At 41.6% G+C, this 18,907-nt stretch overlaps 1 protein-coding gene across 1 annotated transcript in view; it reads right to left on the bottom strand.

The window, feature by feature from the left end:
* The window catches only part of ankhb (ANKH inorganic pyrophosphate transport regulator b), a gene marked incomplete at its 5' end in the record, with an annotated part of 91,314 nt that extends 75,294 nt beyond the window's left edge, over positions 1–16,020 (bottom strand). Inside the window, one exon of the mRNA XM_084188277.1 lies at positions 15,925–16,020. Within this exon, the coding sequence (XP_084044403.1) occupies positions 15,925–16,020 (96 nt within the window). The remainder of the gene's footprint in view (positions 1–15,924) is intronic.
* Between the last annotated feature and the right edge of the window lie 2,887 nt (positions 16,021–18,907).

An 18,907-nucleotide genomic window follows, 5' to 3' on the forward strand; every position in this document is an offset into this window, starting at 1 on the left:
TCTCCTATTGGTTATACTAGTGACCATATCCCCCACGCATCCCGCAAAGGTGGAGGTTTTGCTAACATTTATGACAGCAAATTAAAATGTACAAAAACAAAATGGACTGTTTCTGTCTTTTGAGCTTCTAGTCATGAAATCTATGCAGCCTACTTAATCACTTTTTATAGCTACTGTCTACAGGCCTCCTGGGCCATATACAGCGTTCCTCACTGAGTTCCCTGAATTCCTATCGGACCTTGTAGTGGCAGATATGCTAATTTTGGGTGACTTCAATATTCACATGGAAAAGTCCACAGACCCACTCCAAAAGGCTTTCGGGGCCATCATCGACTCAGTGGGTTTTGTCCAACATGTCTCCGGACCTACTCATTGCCACAGTCATACCCTTGATCTAGTTTTGTCACGCGGAATAAATATTGTGGATCTAAATGTTTTTCCTCATTATCCTGGAGTATCGGACCACCATTTTATTACTTTTGAAATCGCAACAAATAATCTGCTCAGACCCCAACCAAGGATCATCAAAAGCCTTGCTATAAATTGTCAGATAACCCAAAGATTCCTAGATGCCCTTCCAGACTCCCTCCACCTACGCAAAGACGTCGGAGTAAAAAAAATGGTTGACCACCTAACTGAAGATCTAAATTTAACCTTGCGTAATACCCTAGATGCAGTCACACCCCTAAAAACAAAAAACATTTGTCACAAGAAATTAGCTCCCTGGTATATAGAAAATACCCTAGCCCTGAAGCAAGCTTCCAGAAAATTGAAATGGAGCTCCATCAAACTGGAAGTCTTCTGACTAGCTTGGAAAGACAGTACCGTGCAATATCAAAAAGCCCTCACTGCTGCTCAATCATCCTATTTTTCCAACCTAATTGAGGAGAATAAGAACAACCCCCCCCACAAAAAAATAATGTCTACTGTCGCAAAGCTAACTAAAAAGCAGCATTCCCCAAGAGAGGATGGCTTTCACTTCAGCAGTGATGAATTCATGAACTTCTTCGACAAAAAGATAATAAATCATTAGAAAGCAAATGACGGACTCCTCTTTGAATCTGCATATTTCTCCAAAGCTCGGTTGTCCTGAGTCTGCATAGAACTGACAGGACCTAGAATCAATGGAGACACTCAAGTTTTTTAATCCTGTATCTAATAATGGTGCCGGAGGAGATGGCTGCCGTTTTACTCCTAACCAATTGTGCTATTATGATGTGTTTTTTTGCGTTATTTGTAATTATTTCATTGTATTTGTAATTTATTCTGTACATAATGTTTCTGCCACCAAGACGGTATTACCAAAAAGAGCTTCTGGGTATCAGGACAGCGATTACTCACCTCGTATTGGATGAAGATTTTTTTCTTCAATGAGTCGGACGCGAAGGACATTCTACAGACACCCGACAAGGCCCAAATCCCCGTCATTCGCCAAGACTCTTCCTAGAGCTTGCCGCAGGGACAAACAAGGGAGAAGGGCCTTGGTCAGGGAGGTGACAAAGAACCCGATGGTCACTCTGATAGAGCTCTAGAGTTCCTCTGTGGAGATGGGAGAACCTTTCAGAAGGACAACCATCTGTGCAGCACTCCGCCAATCAGGCCTTTATGGTAGAATGGCCAGACGGAAGTCACTCCTCAGTAAAATATACATGACAGCCTGCTTGGAGTTTGCCAAAAGGCACCTAAAGGACTCAGACCATGAGAAACAAGATTATCTGGTCTGATGAAACCAAGATTGAACTCTGTGGCCTGAATGCCAAGCATCACGTCTGGAGGAAACCTGGCACCATCCATATGGTGAAGCATGGTGGTGGCAGCATCATGCTGTGGGGATGTTTTTGAGCGGCAGGGACTGGGAGATGAGTCAGGATCGAGGGAAAGATGAATGTAGCAAAGTACAGAGAGATCCTTGATGAAAACCTGCTCCAGAGTGCTTAGGACCTCAGACTGGGGCGAAGGTTCACCTTCCAACAGGACAACGACCCTAAGCACACAGCCAAGACAATGCAGGAGTGGCTTCGGGACAAGTCTCTGAATGTCCTTGAATGACCCAGACAGAGCCCGGACTTGAACCCGATCGAACATCTCTTGAGAGACCTGAAAATTGCTGTGCAGCAACGCTCCCCATCCAACCTGACAGAGCTTGAGAGGATCTACAGAGAAGAATGGGAGAAAGTCCCCAAATACAGCGTCATACCCAAGAAGACTCGAAGGATGTAATTGCTGCCAAAGGTGCTTCCTCAAAGTACTGAGTAAAGGGTCTGAATACTTATGTAAATGTGATTACTGTTTTTTTTATCTAAAAACCTGTTTTTGCTTTGTCATTACGGAGTATTGTGTGTAGATTGAGGGGGGGAAACAATTTCATCCATTTTAGAATAAGGCTGAAACGTAATGAAATGTGGAAAAAGTCAAGGGGTCTGAAAACTTTCCAAATGCACTGTTTATCTGACATAAAGAAATGTATGTCTGTGTCGTAGAATGCCGCCGGCATATCTCTACCTCTCTGGGGTTAGGCTTAAGCTTCTCTTCCTTTATATAGGCTATATATACATATATTTATTAAAATATGAATATCATACAGTGGACACCTAAGCCTATAGGGCTTTGCATGCAATGCACTGATACATTTAGTGCTCAAATCTCTGACAGCTGAACCGTGAAGTGGACAATTAGTTTTAGGAAAGTAGCCTATCCCCCCCCCCCCCAAATAAAGAGGCTATAAGGTTTTGAATACACTACACATCGAAACACAAGGCATAGTGTTTTTGTAAGTTGTTATAGGCTGTTTAAGAACACCTAAATGTGTCTCATTTGGCCACATCCCTCGTTTAATGATGGCACTGGCTGCGCCAGGTTGGATCCGAATGCATATGGATGTCCATAACATTTCTCAAATGTCCGGTAAATTCAAATCTTCCCTGTAATGTTGTCCGGCGCCACATTTTCCTAAAGGAAACTCTGGAATGGCATTTTAGAATAGAATTCTCTGATACAGAGCAGAATTCATGGTTCCTTCTATTAAGGCAAGTCGTCCAGGTCCTGAGGCAGCAAAGCATCCCCATCTGGTGAAAACCAAACTCTGCATTCCACAGTAAGAACATCATACCAAAGGTCAAGCATGGTGGTGGTGTTGTGATGGTTTGGGGATGCTTTGCTGCCTCAGGACCTGGACGACTTGCCTTAATAGAAGGAACCATGAATTCTGCTCTCTATTAGAGAATTCTACAGGAGAATGTCAGACCATCCATCTGTGAGCTGAAGCTGAAGTGCAGCTGGGTGATGCAGCAAGACAATGATCCAAAACACACAATCAAGTCTACATGACAATTGCTAAAAAGCAACAAATTGGAAGTTTTGGAATGGCCTAGTCAAAGTCCAGACCTAATCCCAATTGAGATGTTGTGGCAGGACTTGAAACGAGCAGTTCATGCTTGAAAACCCACACGTCACTGAGTTAAAGCAGTTCTGCATGGAAGAGTGGGCCAAAATTCCTTCACAGCGACGTGAGAGACTGATCAACAACTACAGGAAGCATTTGGTTGGAGTCATTGCAGCTAAAGGTGGCACAACCAGTTATTGAGTGTAAGGGGGCAATTACTTTTTCACACAGGGGAATTGGGTGTTGCATAACTATTTTTATGAAATACATATTTTTTTTAATATTTTTTTTACAGACAAATAAAATAAAATAAATCAATCCAAACAGTGATGATGAATGGAAGTTCTTACAAAACACCAAAAAGTTTAATGACATTCGGAGATTGTCAAGCCAAGCCTTCGATACAGGGATATATTTTCTGTTCATAGAGATTTACATAGTTTATTTATTGTGGTGTTGAAAACGTAAACCATGATATTAAAGTGGCCGAAGTTGGTATGACTTGTTTATTGATGTGTGGTGCATTGGCACAGAAACCTGTTGGTGTAAAATGTGTTGCATATATTTTATATAATTATAAATGGCACCAAATGTTGAAAATCTGATTTACCCTTAGCTGATCATTGTCTGCAGCCAGCTCTTATCGCAGTGTAATGAAACAGGCAGGGAGAGTGAGCTCGTCTGTGGTGGTCGGCGAACCCTCAACCTTCTGACCCGTAGCCCTGCGTGGCATCGACTATGCCACAAAAGCATGCTGAAGTGGAAAAGTCGGTATCCACGTTTATAAACACAGGGTCGTTACAGTTATTGTTAATTGTGGTCATAAACATTATTTTGAGTTAATTCTACGAGGGAGGGTGTTCAGTTTATTTTACAGTATAAGGGGAGGGTCATCTTTTTTATGACACCTTGAGTTGGTCCAGCCCCTCCCCACTCTAGTACATTTCGATCTGTCCCTAAACAGCTGAGGTGTTTGGGGCTGGAGAAATGTAACCACCCTCAAATTCATAGACAGAGCTATGGATGCCAGGACTGACCATTCATGAGTTCAAATTTATATTTTTAACCATGTTTGAAGCTATACAGCAGTGCTGCGAACTCTCACGCATTGGCCATGACACACATTTGACCCTCTTCAAATGCTCACACGCCACACCTAATTTCTCACGCATTGAAAAAAAATATTTTCTAATTAATCCAGTGTATATTTGGTGCATTAACTTTTCAACTGTGCCTCCAAATCGTTTTGAAATCAGAGCATATGCTCCTGCAATTCCAGCGGCGCAACTTTGGTTTTAGAAATGGACATAACCTGGCGGGTGGCCTGGGGGTCCTCCCTCAGAATGTTTTGTCCATCTAAAGCTCATTTCTTGCATTTCTACAAAATCTAATATGACGCTTTTGGGGTAATTTTGGGGTCACTTTTATTGTAAATAAGAATAGAATATGTTTCAAACACTTCTACATGAATGTGGATGCTACCAAGATTATGGATAATCCTGAATGAATTAGGGCTGACCCTAATTAGTCGACTGGTTGATTGTTTGGTCGATAGGCTATTGGTCGACCGAGATGTTGTTTTAGTCGAGCAGTAGCAAATAATTATAGGCTATATTTTTTTTATGGCACACAAGACCTGTCTGATTTGCGCCCACCTCAGTGAACTAATCCATTGAGGAGGCCGTGTGGATAGCACCGCCCAAAAGAAGGGGATGTGGCTAAGATGCACAATGCACGTCTCTCTCCAGAATGTGCTCTCTCCTGCGAATTTGTGCATATTCATTGTTTCATAACTTCATTGTGTGAATTGTTGGCCTTGATTGTTAGTGTCTATCAATTCCCCATTACATATACAGTGGGGAAAAAAAGTATTTAGTCAGCCACCAATTGTGCAAGTTCTCCCACTTAAAAAGATGAGAGAGGCCTGTAATTTTCATCATAGGTACAAAAACAAATCCAGAAAATCACATTGTAGGATTTTTAATGAATTTATTTGCAAATTATGGTGGAAAATAAGTATTTTGTCACCTACAAACAAGCAAGATTTCTGGCTCTCACAGACCTGTAACGACTTCTTTAAGAGGCTCCTCTGTCCTCCACTCGTTACCTCTATTAATGGCACCTGTTTGAACTTGTTATCAGTATAAAAGACACCTGTCCACAACCTCAAACAGTCACACTCCAAACTCCACTACGGCCAAGACCAAAGAGCTGTCAAAGGACACCAGAAACAAAATTGTAGACCTGCACCAGGCTGGGAAGACTGAATCTGCAATAGGTAAGCAGCTTGGTTTGAAGAAATCAACTGTGGGAGCAATTATTAGGAAATGGAAGACATACAAGACCACTGATAATCTCCCTCGATCTGGGGCTCCAAGCAAGATCTCAACCCGTAGGGTCAAAATGATCACAAGAACGGTGAGCAAAAATCCCAGAACCACACGGGGGGACCTAGTGAATGACCTGCAGAGAGCTGGGACCAAAGTAACAAAGCCTACCATCAGTAACACACTACTCCGCCAGGGACTCAAATCCTGCAGTGCCAGACGTGTCCCCCTGCTTAAGCCAGTACATGTCCAGGCCCGTCTGAAGTTTGCTAGAGTGCATTTGGATGATCCAGAAGAGGATTGGGAGAATGTCATATGGTCAGATGAAACCAAAATAGAACTTTTTGGTAAAAACTCAACTCGTCGTGTTTGGAGGACAAAGAATGCTGAGTTGCATCCAAAGAACACCATACCTACTGTGAAGCATGGGGGTGGAAACATCATGCTTTGGGGCTGTTTTTCTGCAAAGGGACCAGGACGACTGATCCGTGTAAAGGAAAGAATGAATGGGGCCATGTATCGTGAGATTTTGAGTGAAAACCTCCTTCCATCAGCAAGGGCATTGAAGATGAAACGTGGCTGGGTCTTTCAGCATGACAATGATCCCAAACACACCGCCCGGGCAACGAAGGAGTGGCTTCATAAGAAGCATTTCAAGGTCCTGGAGTGGCCTAGCCAGTCTCCAGATCTCAACCCCATAGAAAATCTTTGGAGGGAGTTGAAAGTCCGTGTTGCCCAGCGACAGCCCCAAAACATCACTGCTCTAGAGGAGATCTGCAAGGAGGAATGGGCCAAAATACCAGCAACAGTGTGTGAACCTTGTGAAGACTTACAGAAAACGTTTGACCTGTGTCATTGCCAACAAAGGGTATATAACAAAGTATTGAGACACTTTTGTTATTGACCAAATACTTATTTTCCACCATCATTTGCAAATAAATTCATAAAAAATCCTACAATGTGATTTTCTGGAGAGAAAAAAATCATAGTTGACGTGTACCTATGATGAAAATTACAGGCCTCTCTCATCTTTTTAAGTGGGAGAACTTGCACAATTGGTGGATGACTAAATACTTTTTTCCCCCACTGTATAACCAGTAGTACATTTACCGTTAATTCCTATAATTACTCATCTACAATGTTTGTTTGGTTATGTTAATTCCTGTTAATACATTAAATATATTATTATTCCAGTCTTTTAACATTCTCATTGTCAAAATGGACTCGTTGTTTGCTGAGCACACAACCTATGCTACACTTGTGAGAAACGAGTTTTGATTTATTTCATTCCATTTACGAGTTGTCAATTTAGTCATTGTCTTTTGTTTGAAGCGCTACTATCAATGTTGAGTAAGGAAGTGCACCTGATTATGCATAGTAGGCCTATAGGCTACCTGGCCTGCGTGCAACTGTAGGCATATACAGTTGAAGTCGGAAGTTTACATACACTTAGGTTGGAGTCATTAAAACTTGTTTTTCAACCACTCCACAAATTTCCTGTTAACAAACTATAGTTTGGGCAAGTCGGTTAGGACATCTACTTTGTGCATGACACAAGTAATTTTTCCAACAATTGTTTACAGACAGATTATTTCACTTATAATTCATTGTATCACAATTCCAGTGGGTCAGAAGTTTACATATACTAAATTGACTGTGCCTTTAAACAGCTTGGAAAATTCCAGAAAATGATGTCATGGCTTTAGAAGCTTCTGATAGGCTAATTGACATCATTTGAGTCAATTGGAGGTGTACCTGTGGATGTATTTCAAGGCCTACCTTCAAACTCAGTGCCTCTTTGCTTGACATCATGGGAAGAAAATCAGCCAAGACCTCAGAAAGACCTCAGGAAAAAAAATGGTAGACCTCCACAAGTCTGGTTCATCCTTGGGAGCAATTTCCAAATGCCTGAAGGTACCACGTTCATCTGTACAAACAATAGTACGCAAGTATAAACACCATGGGACCATGCAGCCGTCATACCGCTCAGGAAGGAGACGCGTTCTGTCTCCTAGATATGAATGTAATTTGGTGCGAAAAGTGCAAATCAATCCCAGAACAACAGCAAAGGACCTTGTGAAGATGCTGGAGGAAACAGGTACAAAAGTATCTATATCCACAGTAAAACGAGTCCTATATCGACATAACCTGAAAGGCCACTCAGCAAGGAAGAAGTCACTGCTCCAAAAACGCCATTAAAAAGCCAGACTATGGTTTGCAACTGCACATGGGGACAAAGATCGTACTTTTCGAAGAAATGTCCTCTGGTCTGATGAAACAAAAATAGAACTGTTTGGCCATAATGACCATCATTATGTTTGGATGAAAAAGGTGGATGCTTGCCGAATAACACCATCCCAACCATGAAGCACGGGGGTGGCAGCATCATGCTGTGGGGGTGCTTTGCTGCAGGAGGGACTGGTGCACTTCATAAAATAGATGGCATCATGAGGAAGGAAAATTAGGTGGATATATTGAAGCAACATCTCAAGACATCAGTCAGGAAGTTAAAGCTTGGTCGCAAATGGGTCTTCCAAATGGACAATGACCCCAAGCATACTTCCAAAATTGTGGCAAAATGTCTTAAGGACAACAAAGTCAAGGTATTGGAGTGGCTATCACAAAGCCCTGACCTCAATCCTATTGAAAATGTGTGGGCAGAACTGAAAAAGCGTGTGCGAGCAAGGAGGCCTACAAACCTGACTCAGTTACACCAGCTCTGTCAGGAGGAATGGGCCAAAATTCACCCAACTTATTGTGGGAAGCTTGTGGAAGGCTACCTGAAACATTTGACCCAAATTAAACAATTTAAAGGCAATGCTACCAAATACTAATTGAATGTATGTAAACTTCTGACCTACTGGGAATGTGATGAAAGAAATAAAAGCTGAAATAAATCATTCTCTCTACTATTATTCTGACATTTCACAATCTTAAAATAAAGTGGTGATCCTAACTGACCTAAGACAGGGAATTTTTACTAGAATTAAATGTCAGGAATTGGGAAAAACTGAGTTTAAATGTATTTGACTAAGGTGTATGTAAACTTCCGACTTCAACTGTAAATGTGCCCATTTGGGGATCTGATAGTATTTCTGATTGGCTTAATGAACCACCACTGTGGAGCTTCTCAACGCAATGTTTTCTTCACCTCAAACAGCAAGCAAACAAAGTTGGTTTTCACATCCATTGAGAATGACAATAGTTATTCAATGTACTTGAAAAATCTCTCTCCCTTTTGATAACCACTCAGCATGAAGGGGAAAAATGGCACGCGCTGGTTAAGGTTTAGGTTTTTTTCTTCGGGTTATCTTGATCTCTGGCTCCCTCTTGAGTCATTGATGTCTTATTTCATCAAACAGTTTGTGTAAAACATCAGCCAATCAGATTGTTGGTTTTATTAAAACACATAGGGTGTGTCTATATATGGAAAAATACACTTGTTAAAATATCGACCAATCGATTGGTCGAAATAACAGATTACTTTTGGTCGACAAATATATATTTTTTGTCGGGACAGCCATATCCGTAATCATGGTAGCATCCACATTAATGTATTAGTGTTTAGAAACATTATATTCTTATTTACAATAAAAGTGACTCCAAAATGACACAATACATTATTTACCATTCATTTCTATTGGGCACAAAATCATCTGAAACACAACCAAAACAAACAGCAAATGCATCTAACAAATTTGTAGTCACAAGCTTGATGTAGTCATTGCAATTGTGCTATGAACGTGACTCATTTACATTTACATTTACGTCATTTAGCAGACGCTCTTATCCAGAGCGACTTACAAATTGACTCCAAATACTTAACTTTTTACTACTTTAACACATACGTAAGTGAATTTGTTCCAATACTTTTGTTCCCCTAAAATGGGAGACTATGTACAAAAAGTGATGTAATTTCTAAACGGTTCACCCGATATGAAAATACCATCAAATGAAAGCTGACAGTCTGCACTTTAACTTCATAGTCATTGTTTGATTTTATTTTTTATTTTTAGTCATTTAGCAGACGCTCTTATCCAGAGCGACTTGCAGTTAGTGAGTGCATACATTATATATATATATTTTTTTATACTGGCCCCCCGTGGGAATCGAACCCACAACCCTGGCGTTGCAAACACCACGCTCTACCAACATCCCTGCCGGCCATTCCCTCCCCTACCCTGGACGACGCTGGGCCAATTGTGCACCGCCCCATGGGTCTCCCGTTCGCAGCCAGTTTACAGAGCCTGGATTCGAACCAGGATCTCTAGTGGCACAGCTAGCACTGCGATGCAGTGCCTTAGACCACTGCGCCACTCGGGAGGCTCAAATCCAAACTTTTATAGAGCCTAAAGAAGAAACGCTAACTGTCCCAATAATTACAGAGGGCACTGTAATTCATATAATTTGCCTAATAGTACTGTAGAGCTCTTTTTACTTGCACACAATATAGCTGGATCACGCTGTTCTGCCCCTAGGGGTCAACCGCCCTGCAGCTCCCCAACCCAACACACTCCACTCAGATTTAGGATCTTAGTGAAACATTCATTATTGGTTTCTGGTGTGTTAGGCGAAGTATCCAACAGTACGGGAGACCCCCAGTGCCAGGACTGAGCAGCCCAGCAGCTAGGGATTGACTAAATAGGTATCTACCAAGATGCAGGCATGTTTTCAATATAGACTCCTTTTGTTGTACAGTATTCCATATAAGGCATCCAGACCTTATGAAAGTTGCACAGTATGCCCTTAATCTTGTAATAAATCTACTCTAGTGATACATGACTTGACATTTCTGCCATCTATTGTGACATTGTGGGAGGATAACCAACCATCAAATTAATGGTAATGCATTTCTTTGCCACTATGAATGCTAGGTTACACAGTTTTTGCTGATAACAGTCTCCAGTATAACAATTTCCAAGCAAACAAAAACAGGGAGAAGGAAGAATCTGTAGACATGCTGAGATAAAATAACATAATCTTTGCCAGAATTCAGCCAGCCTTCACAAGAGCATAACATATGCAAATATGTCCTCTTTTGTGTTTTACACCTCCAGCAGAGGAATTACATTTCTCAGTGCATGATATTCAGTTTCACTGGCATATAGTATGTTCTACGGATGGTTTTAACCTGCAGAGATTGTTTGAGATTATTTGAACATGACTGGGCATTCAAACACATCTGTATCCATTCATCATCAATAGTGTCTCCCAGGTCTTCCTCACATTTTTGTTTTACATGTTTTGTGTCATTGGGAAAAGCTTCTATCAACCCTTGATACAGTTTGGAAATCAACTTTAGAGGTTTGTCAGATTGCCTGAAAATAGTTTCAATCTTTTAAGCTTCTGGCTTGTCCAGTGTTTGCTGCACAGAGAGAATAAAGCGTTGCATCTGCAAAGGTTCACCTCAGCGCCGTCACAGACTGGTCTTCCCAGGTTGCCTGACCCTGCTGAGACCCCTGTTACCATCTGATCCTGCTCAGATGAGGCATGACAAAGAATTACCTTGGTGTACATTTATACATTATATTATCCTAGAAACGAATCAATGGTTCAATAATCGAAATTACCATTATTCCCATCTCCCAGACTGTATCCTACCTATCAACTCAAGATGGAACTTTGTATCCATTCACTGATTGTTATAATATACTGCAAAATTCACCTGAGCTCCGTAGACTGGTCTTCCCTGGCTGTCTGACCCTGCTGGGACACCTGTCACCATCTGATCATGCTAAGACATGATGAGCATAGTGTTGTGTTCTGACTGTGCACCATGACAGTGAAGACTGTAGAGCTGTTTATACCATGTCAGTGTGAAAAGTAGGGAATTTCCATACACACAACAGCTGTTAGATACTGCTACCTGACAGATAGCTAAAGGCTAGAGCTGAACTGGCTGTCGTAGCTAGCTAAAAGTTAATTCAATTCAGACAGAACTTCAGTCGAGAGGGGATGAAACATTAGCTAACGTTACATGTCATTTACACTACTTGCTTAGCACTGGGAAAAAATAAATGTTTCTGTTAAATCAAACAGCAGTTACCTCGCCAGCTACATCAGTCAAAGAAAGAGTAGCCAGTTTCTGCCCTGCTTGCTTTTACAATTCAGAGAAAAAGCAAAACACACAGAAAAAATCTGCCTCTGTTCGCATCTGCGCGGTCCTAAATCCAGCCGGCTGAAACCACCAAACAGCCTACCCGACTGCTCTGAGGGGTCTGTGTGGTCCTAAAGCACACCAATACTGCTTTTTGTATCACAGTGCAATGATCAAATTGGAGGGGACAAAAATGCAATTTCAGAATGTGTGTGTGGGGGGGGGGGGGGGTCATGTCCACAGCCCCCCCCCCATCCCCAGTGAAAGTTGTGCCCCTGTGCAATTATACATCATGTTACCACGGCAGTTTCACCCAGGAGATCCATTGTTTTCCTGCCACCGCACTGTGAACCGTGGCAGATTGAAGCTTGTGATGGGTCCGGGACCAAGGCGATTGGGTGCGCGTTTGTAAAGAAACGCCCCTCACGATTAGAGTGGAGCAGGCAACCACGGCAGACTGGACAGGCACGTTCGTTCTACACTGAACAAAGTTTATGAACTCAATTGTGAAAAGAGCAGCATGGCAACTTGTAGCTCGGTTATGTACACAAAATTCAACATACATTTGCGGTCATTCCTGTCCCTGTCGCAGAATGCTTGTGACAGCATGTGACAATATGTTACCGACCGGCTCGATTCGGTCTTATGTAGCAACATTTGAAATTGTGTTTTTAACATTGGATAAAAGTAGAGACTCAGAGCTAGAAAATGGTATATCATACACTACAGTTGAGGAACAATGGGAAAGTAATTCTGCTTTGAAAGTTGATAAACTTGTAACCTCAGTTTTGAGAAAATGGCCCTTGAATGTTTTGGTACACCTACTGGAGAGTTCTTCTTTGTCTACACCCATTCAGCATCGTTCACACGCTCTAAAGCCTTAGCCCCACCCAGCGTTTCGCTCTCGGCGCATTCAGAGCGCACACTGGACACTCTGGCCAAGGGTTGATCCGAGCGTTCTGACCTAACAACAGCAGTCAAGCACCCAAGCTAACTGGCTAACGTTGGCTAGCTTGCTAGCTACATCCAGACACAAATGAGAGAACAGCTCACTGACCATTTTACTCACCCTAGCAGAGCTGGTTAGGCTGTTTTTATGTTATCCAGCGCGTTGGTGACTGCAACGGTGCTGCTGGCAACAATTTAATTACGCTTTTATGCCAACGTTTAATGACACTGGCCATATTCAACAGGTGTTGAGCTTTCGGAAAGTGGTCAGTTATTCTGCGCTCTGGCACACTCAGACGAGAGTGCTCTGAAATCGGAGTATATAGCCAGAGCAAATTTACCAGCTACGTCTATCAACAGTTGTCGCAGTGATATCATGAACATTCTATTGAAATGGTTACTTGCATAGTGGAGTCTTGTTTAGACATGTAGCTAGCTAGCTAGCTAAACAATGAACCATAATCCCAACACATAACGTTACTACCCTGCATGAATCTGCAGGTAGCTAACCAACCAGTTTCAATGTTAGCTAGCTAACATTAGGCTATAACTAGCAATGCAAATGGCTCTGAGATACGAATAATACAACTGCACAGATCATACACATAACGTTAGCTAGCGAGCCAGCCAGCTAACATTAGCTAGCTAGCTAACAGTACACTTTAATTTTGTCAGAAAGTTGTTTTCATTTCAAGTTAGAAACGTGTAATATCTGAAAATGTAGCTAGCTAGACTATCTTGCCATATACATGGATGGACGCTTCTTCCTCTCTGTCACGGATGCCATGGTTGCCCTTAGTTTGAAGATGTAATCCAGCGACAGGTGTTTTATACAACAGCCTTCTGTGTGTGCGCTTTTCGACTTTGTCTGCATTTTCGCCATCTCCTTATCTATCATATTCTAATTCCACTGATTTCAAAACTCTGTCCTCCAGAAAGTGGAGAGCAACACTTATGCAGTTCTACTACGTGATATCTATCAAAAAATCTGTGTTAGAAAGGATTACCTACACATACTGACCAGCTCATGTTATAGACAGAAGCGTGCTACATGGCAGACCAATCTGAACTCATCTCTCGGCATGTCCAGCCCACTCATTATCTCAGCCAATCATGGCTAGCGGGAAGGTTGCTGTCTTTTTCTGTGGCTAAACTAACTAGGCTCGTAATGTAACAATTTTATTCGTATTTACAGATGGCATACACGATTGTTATTAAGGCACATGAAAGTTCACATGTTCCAGAAGGTATTTCTGCCAAAAAACGCATTTAGATTTTAAAAAATAGTTTATGTTCAAATGGCTCTCCTGTGAAGTAGTGATGCGCGACATACACCTAGTTTCCTGAAACAAGTCATATGTAGCCTACTACTAGTGATTGAATCCACCACTTACATAAGCCCAGATCCATAGGCTACATTATTCACCTTGTTTGGTCATTGGCAATTTAGCACTAGGTTCATTAGGCTGTAACAACAAAAAGGCAGCATTCAGCAGGAATTTTGGTAGGGTGACCTGATTTGTCTAACTGTATTATGAACATTATTTTGCCCAAACAGATTGTGAACCCAAATGTGTAACTGAATCTAGTGGGGGGACACTTCATTGAAAGATAAGTTGTGTTGGGTGTAGGGGCAGATTTAGGCTATGTCATCTTGTCTTCAGGAGATTTTATTATCGGTTTAATTTATTTGGTATTTCACAATAGATGATTTAAGTCATTAGAACAATTCCCATCCATTGCAATGGGATAAAATATACTAATTAGTGTGCTTTTCGCAGCAAGAACACTACTGTTATTCCCCATAATTGTATTTTTTCACTTCTTACCCATTTTTCTGGTGTAATTAGGCTATTTGACATCTGATATGTGTCTATGCATTTATGGATAGTGTTGAATATAGGCTAAGTCATAACATTTGAATAGGCTATATTGAAATGGCTCAAATATCCTGTTTTGTCATTTTAGTATTGTGCACCAGCTGCTAGACATAAATGGTAGTCATACATGCAAAATATCTATAATAATATAATAATAATATGCCATTTAGCAGACGCTTTTATCCAAAGCGACTTACAGTCACGCGTGCATACATTTTTTGTGTATGGGTGGTCCCGGGGATCGAACCCACTACCTTGGCGTTACAAGCGCCGTGCTCTACCAGCTGAGCTACAGAGGACCACAACTTGCCTAGTTTCTAGCCTATGTAGAGCAGTGTTTCCCAACTCCAGTACTCAACTCCCGAGTGGCGCAGCGGTCTAAGGCACTGCATCTCCGTGCTTGAGGCGTCACTACAGACCCCCTGGTTCGATTCCAGGCTGTATCACAACCGGCCGTGATTGGGAGTCCCATAGGGCTGCGCTCAATTGGCCCAGCGTCGTCTGGGTTTGGCCGGTGTAGGCCGTCATTGTAAAAAAGAATGTGTTCGTAACTGACTTGCCTAGTTTAAAAAAATTAAAACCAAGAATAAGTTGTATTCTTCAATAATCAATGGGTATATATATATATATTCATTGCGAACAAATTGATGTAGAAATCACAGATTGCCCCTTTAAAAGAAAGTATTGCATTGTCTAGTTTGATCTCCCAAATTAGTTTGGGGGTTTGAACAAGGTACGCTTTGGGGGTGACTACTACTCTAGGCTACATGTAGCCAAATCAGGCCATCCAAAACTGCACAATCATCTAGCTCATATTGGTTTTGCTTTGTCCCGCTCTTGAATGCGACCTAACACGTTTGCTGATACTATGGCCAGCTGTTGATGCACACAGGTGATCTGCTAACTAACGTTGTTCGTGTAACACAGCATTTTCAACGGCTACACTGAGGCTGTTACCATCCTAGTTGGCAAGCAACCTAAAAGGTGCCGCAAGAGATGCTAGGCATAGGCTACACCTTAAGACAGGCAACGCACTGTGGGGTTGATGGTATGGAATTGATGGCTTTGTTACTAGGCTACAGGGAGATGTCAATCCCCATTGCTAATGACTAAAATTCAAAACGAAGCGTACTGGAAATGCGACTGGTGTAAATTGCCTACCAAGGTGGGATTCACACCGCCTATGTAAACACGAATCATTGAGACATGTTGTATTACTATTATACCTATTGTTATTCACAGACATGACAATAAGAAAACCATAGAATAGGCTATGATAATAACACTTGCCTGTTCACCGAGGTCGATGGCTATGTTAGTGATAGCGAGAGGAACCAGGAATCGGATGAGCGGGAGGTAGGGGGTTAGAGATGGGCATTTCACCATAATATCAGCGGGTGGATGACAGCAACGCCAGCATCAGCTGCTTACAGAACTAGGAGGGGATGAAAAACGCGAGTCGCCGTGACCACTCGATGTTCTCGATCTTTTCTAGCAGAAATCCAAAAATATCAGGTCCGTCCCTGCCTCCTACACAACAGCATAAAAAACAATGATCTAACGCAGGGGCAAAGAGGAGGGTCACCAGAAATTTCTGCTGACGGACTCTCCATTGTTCATCCATCAGGAGAGGGGAAAAAATAAAAACATATACTTAACCCGCTGCTGTTCCGCCCACAACTTCTCTCTCTGGCAAATTATATTGAGCCCAACATGGAAACGGGTTGGAGGCCGCGGAGCAAAGCAGCTATTCTGTTGATGGGCCCATGGTTAACTGTACTTTAATCATCACCATCCTTCAGCACGTGGGGGTCGCCACATAAAAACCACTCCTCTCCTGTAAGTCACCAGCTGTGCACCGAAAACCATACGCTAGCCTGGACAATGAAATTACAAGACCAAGGTAAAATTAGTTTTATATTGGATATTCGGTTCTCTCGTCAATCGCTATTGAACCAAGCATGCCATGACTATGAAGATGGTGTACTTTGAATCAGGGGTGGATGGAGAAAAATTCACAGGTTTTCTATTTTGACAGATGCTGGGAGACGGGAAGCAAGTACAGGGTGATGATTTAATAAATAAAAGACATGGAACAAAACACTGACAGCATCTGGACAGGGGAAACTAAACAACATCAATGCAGACACCGGGATCAAACTGGGGAACAGACAGATATAGAAGGGGCAATCAACAAAGTGAAGGAGTCCAGGTGAGTCCAATGAGCGCTGATGCACGTAATGACGGTAACAGGTGTGCGTAATGATGGGCAGCCTGGCGCCCTCAAGCGCCTGGGAGGGGGAGCGGGAGCAGGCGTGACAATAATAAGATGAAGGTTTTTAATCTTCAATAGCTCTTAGACAAAGTGTCCCATGACTATGAAAACGATATATTCTGAATCGGGGGAGGATGGACAAAAACCCACGCCTTTTTTGTTGTTGTTGTTGAAAGATTGAAAGCAAAAAAATATATATAATAACAAATAAAAGCTGTGTTTTTTTGTCCATCCTCCCCTGATTCTGAATATATTATTTTAATAGTCATGGCACGCTATGTCTAAGAGCTTTTGGAAATTGAAAGCAAAAAAAATAAATAAAAAAAGACATTTCAACAACAACAAAAAAGCTGTGGATTTTTGTCCATGATCCCCTGATTCAGAACATACCATCTTCATAGTCACGGCATGCTAGGTCCAATAACTGTTGATGAGAGAGAACCAAATATCCAATATAAAACTAATTTTACCTCATTAACAACATGGTGACTGTCACCAAGTGGTCGTTTCAGACAGTGTAGGCTACTAACAATTTGTACAATGAAATCTCTTGGCACAAGCACTGCTCATTCCAAAGTTTACATTTATAGAACGTGCCCATCACACTCTCTCGTTATGGTTGTTGTTTACATATATCAAGTCGAGTGAGTCATTTACTGTATGTAGATGATTGCACCAAATCATGGGCACACAAGAAACGCATTATTCAATTCAATGCATTATCCAATGCAATTCAATAGTGACATACAAGTCCACAGGCTTTAGTCAAAGCCTAGGCTACTAGTCAATGCTGAATCATAGCCTCAAGGTTTGTCTTTCTTCAATTACAGTGCCTTCAGAAAAGTATTCACACACCTTGACCTTTCCCCATTTTGTTGTGTTACAGTCTGAATGTCACTGGCCTACACAAAATACCCCATAATGTCAAAGGGGAATTATGTTTAATACAAAATGAAAAGCTGAAATGTCTTGAGTCATTAAGTATTCAATACCTTTGTTATGGCAAGCCTAAATAAGTTCAGGAGTAGAAATGTGCTTAACAAGTCACAAAATAAGTTGCATGGACTCACTCTGTGTGCAATAATAGTGTTTACCATGATTTTTTGAATGATTACCTCATCTCTGTACGTCACACATACAATTATCTGGAAGGTCCCTCAGTCGAGCAGTGAATTTCAAACACAGATTCAATCACAAAGACCTAGAGGTTTTCCAATGCCTCGCAAAGAAGGGCACCTATTGGTAGATGGGGGGGGAAAAAAAGCTGGCATTGAATATCCCTTTGAGCATGGTGAAGTTATTAATTACACTTTGATACAGGTGTCCTTCCTAACTCATTTGCCGGAGAAGAGGGAAACCACTCAGGGATTTCACCATGAGGCCAATGGTGAATTTAAAACAGTTACAGAGTTTAATTAATGGCTGTGAAAACTGAGGATGGATCAACAACATTGTAGTTACTCCGCAATACTAACCTAAATGACAGAGTGAAAAGAAGGAAGCCTGTACAGAATACAAATATTCCAAAACTTGCATTCTGTTTGCAATAAGTCACTAAAGTAAAACTGCAAAAAATTGACAAAGAAATTAACTTTATGTCCTGAATACAAAGCGTTATGTTTGGGGCAAATCCAACTCAACACATCACTGAGTACCACTTTAATTGGCAAGCATGGTGGTCATCGGCAAGGGAGATTTTTAGGAAAAAAAGAAACAGAATAGAGCTAAGCACAGACAAAATCCTGGAGGAAAACCTGGTTCAGTCTGCTTTCCAACAGACACTGGGAGACAATTCACCTTTCAGCAGGACAATAACCTAAAACACAAGGCCAAATATACATTGGAATTGCTTACCAAGACGACAGTGAATGTTCCTGAGTGGCCTAGTTACAGTTTTGACTTAAATTGGCTTGAAAATATATGGCAAGACTTGAAAATGGCTGTCTAGCATTGATCAACAACCAACTTGACAGAGCTGGGAGAATTTTAAAAAGAATG

This window comes from Coregonus lavaretus, assembly GCF_964263955.1.
Source record: "Coregonus lavaretus genome assembly, chromosome: 23".
NCBI classification, from domain to species: domain Eukaryota; kingdom Metazoa; phylum Chordata; class Actinopteri; order Salmoniformes; family Salmonidae; genus Coregonus; species Coregonus lavaretus.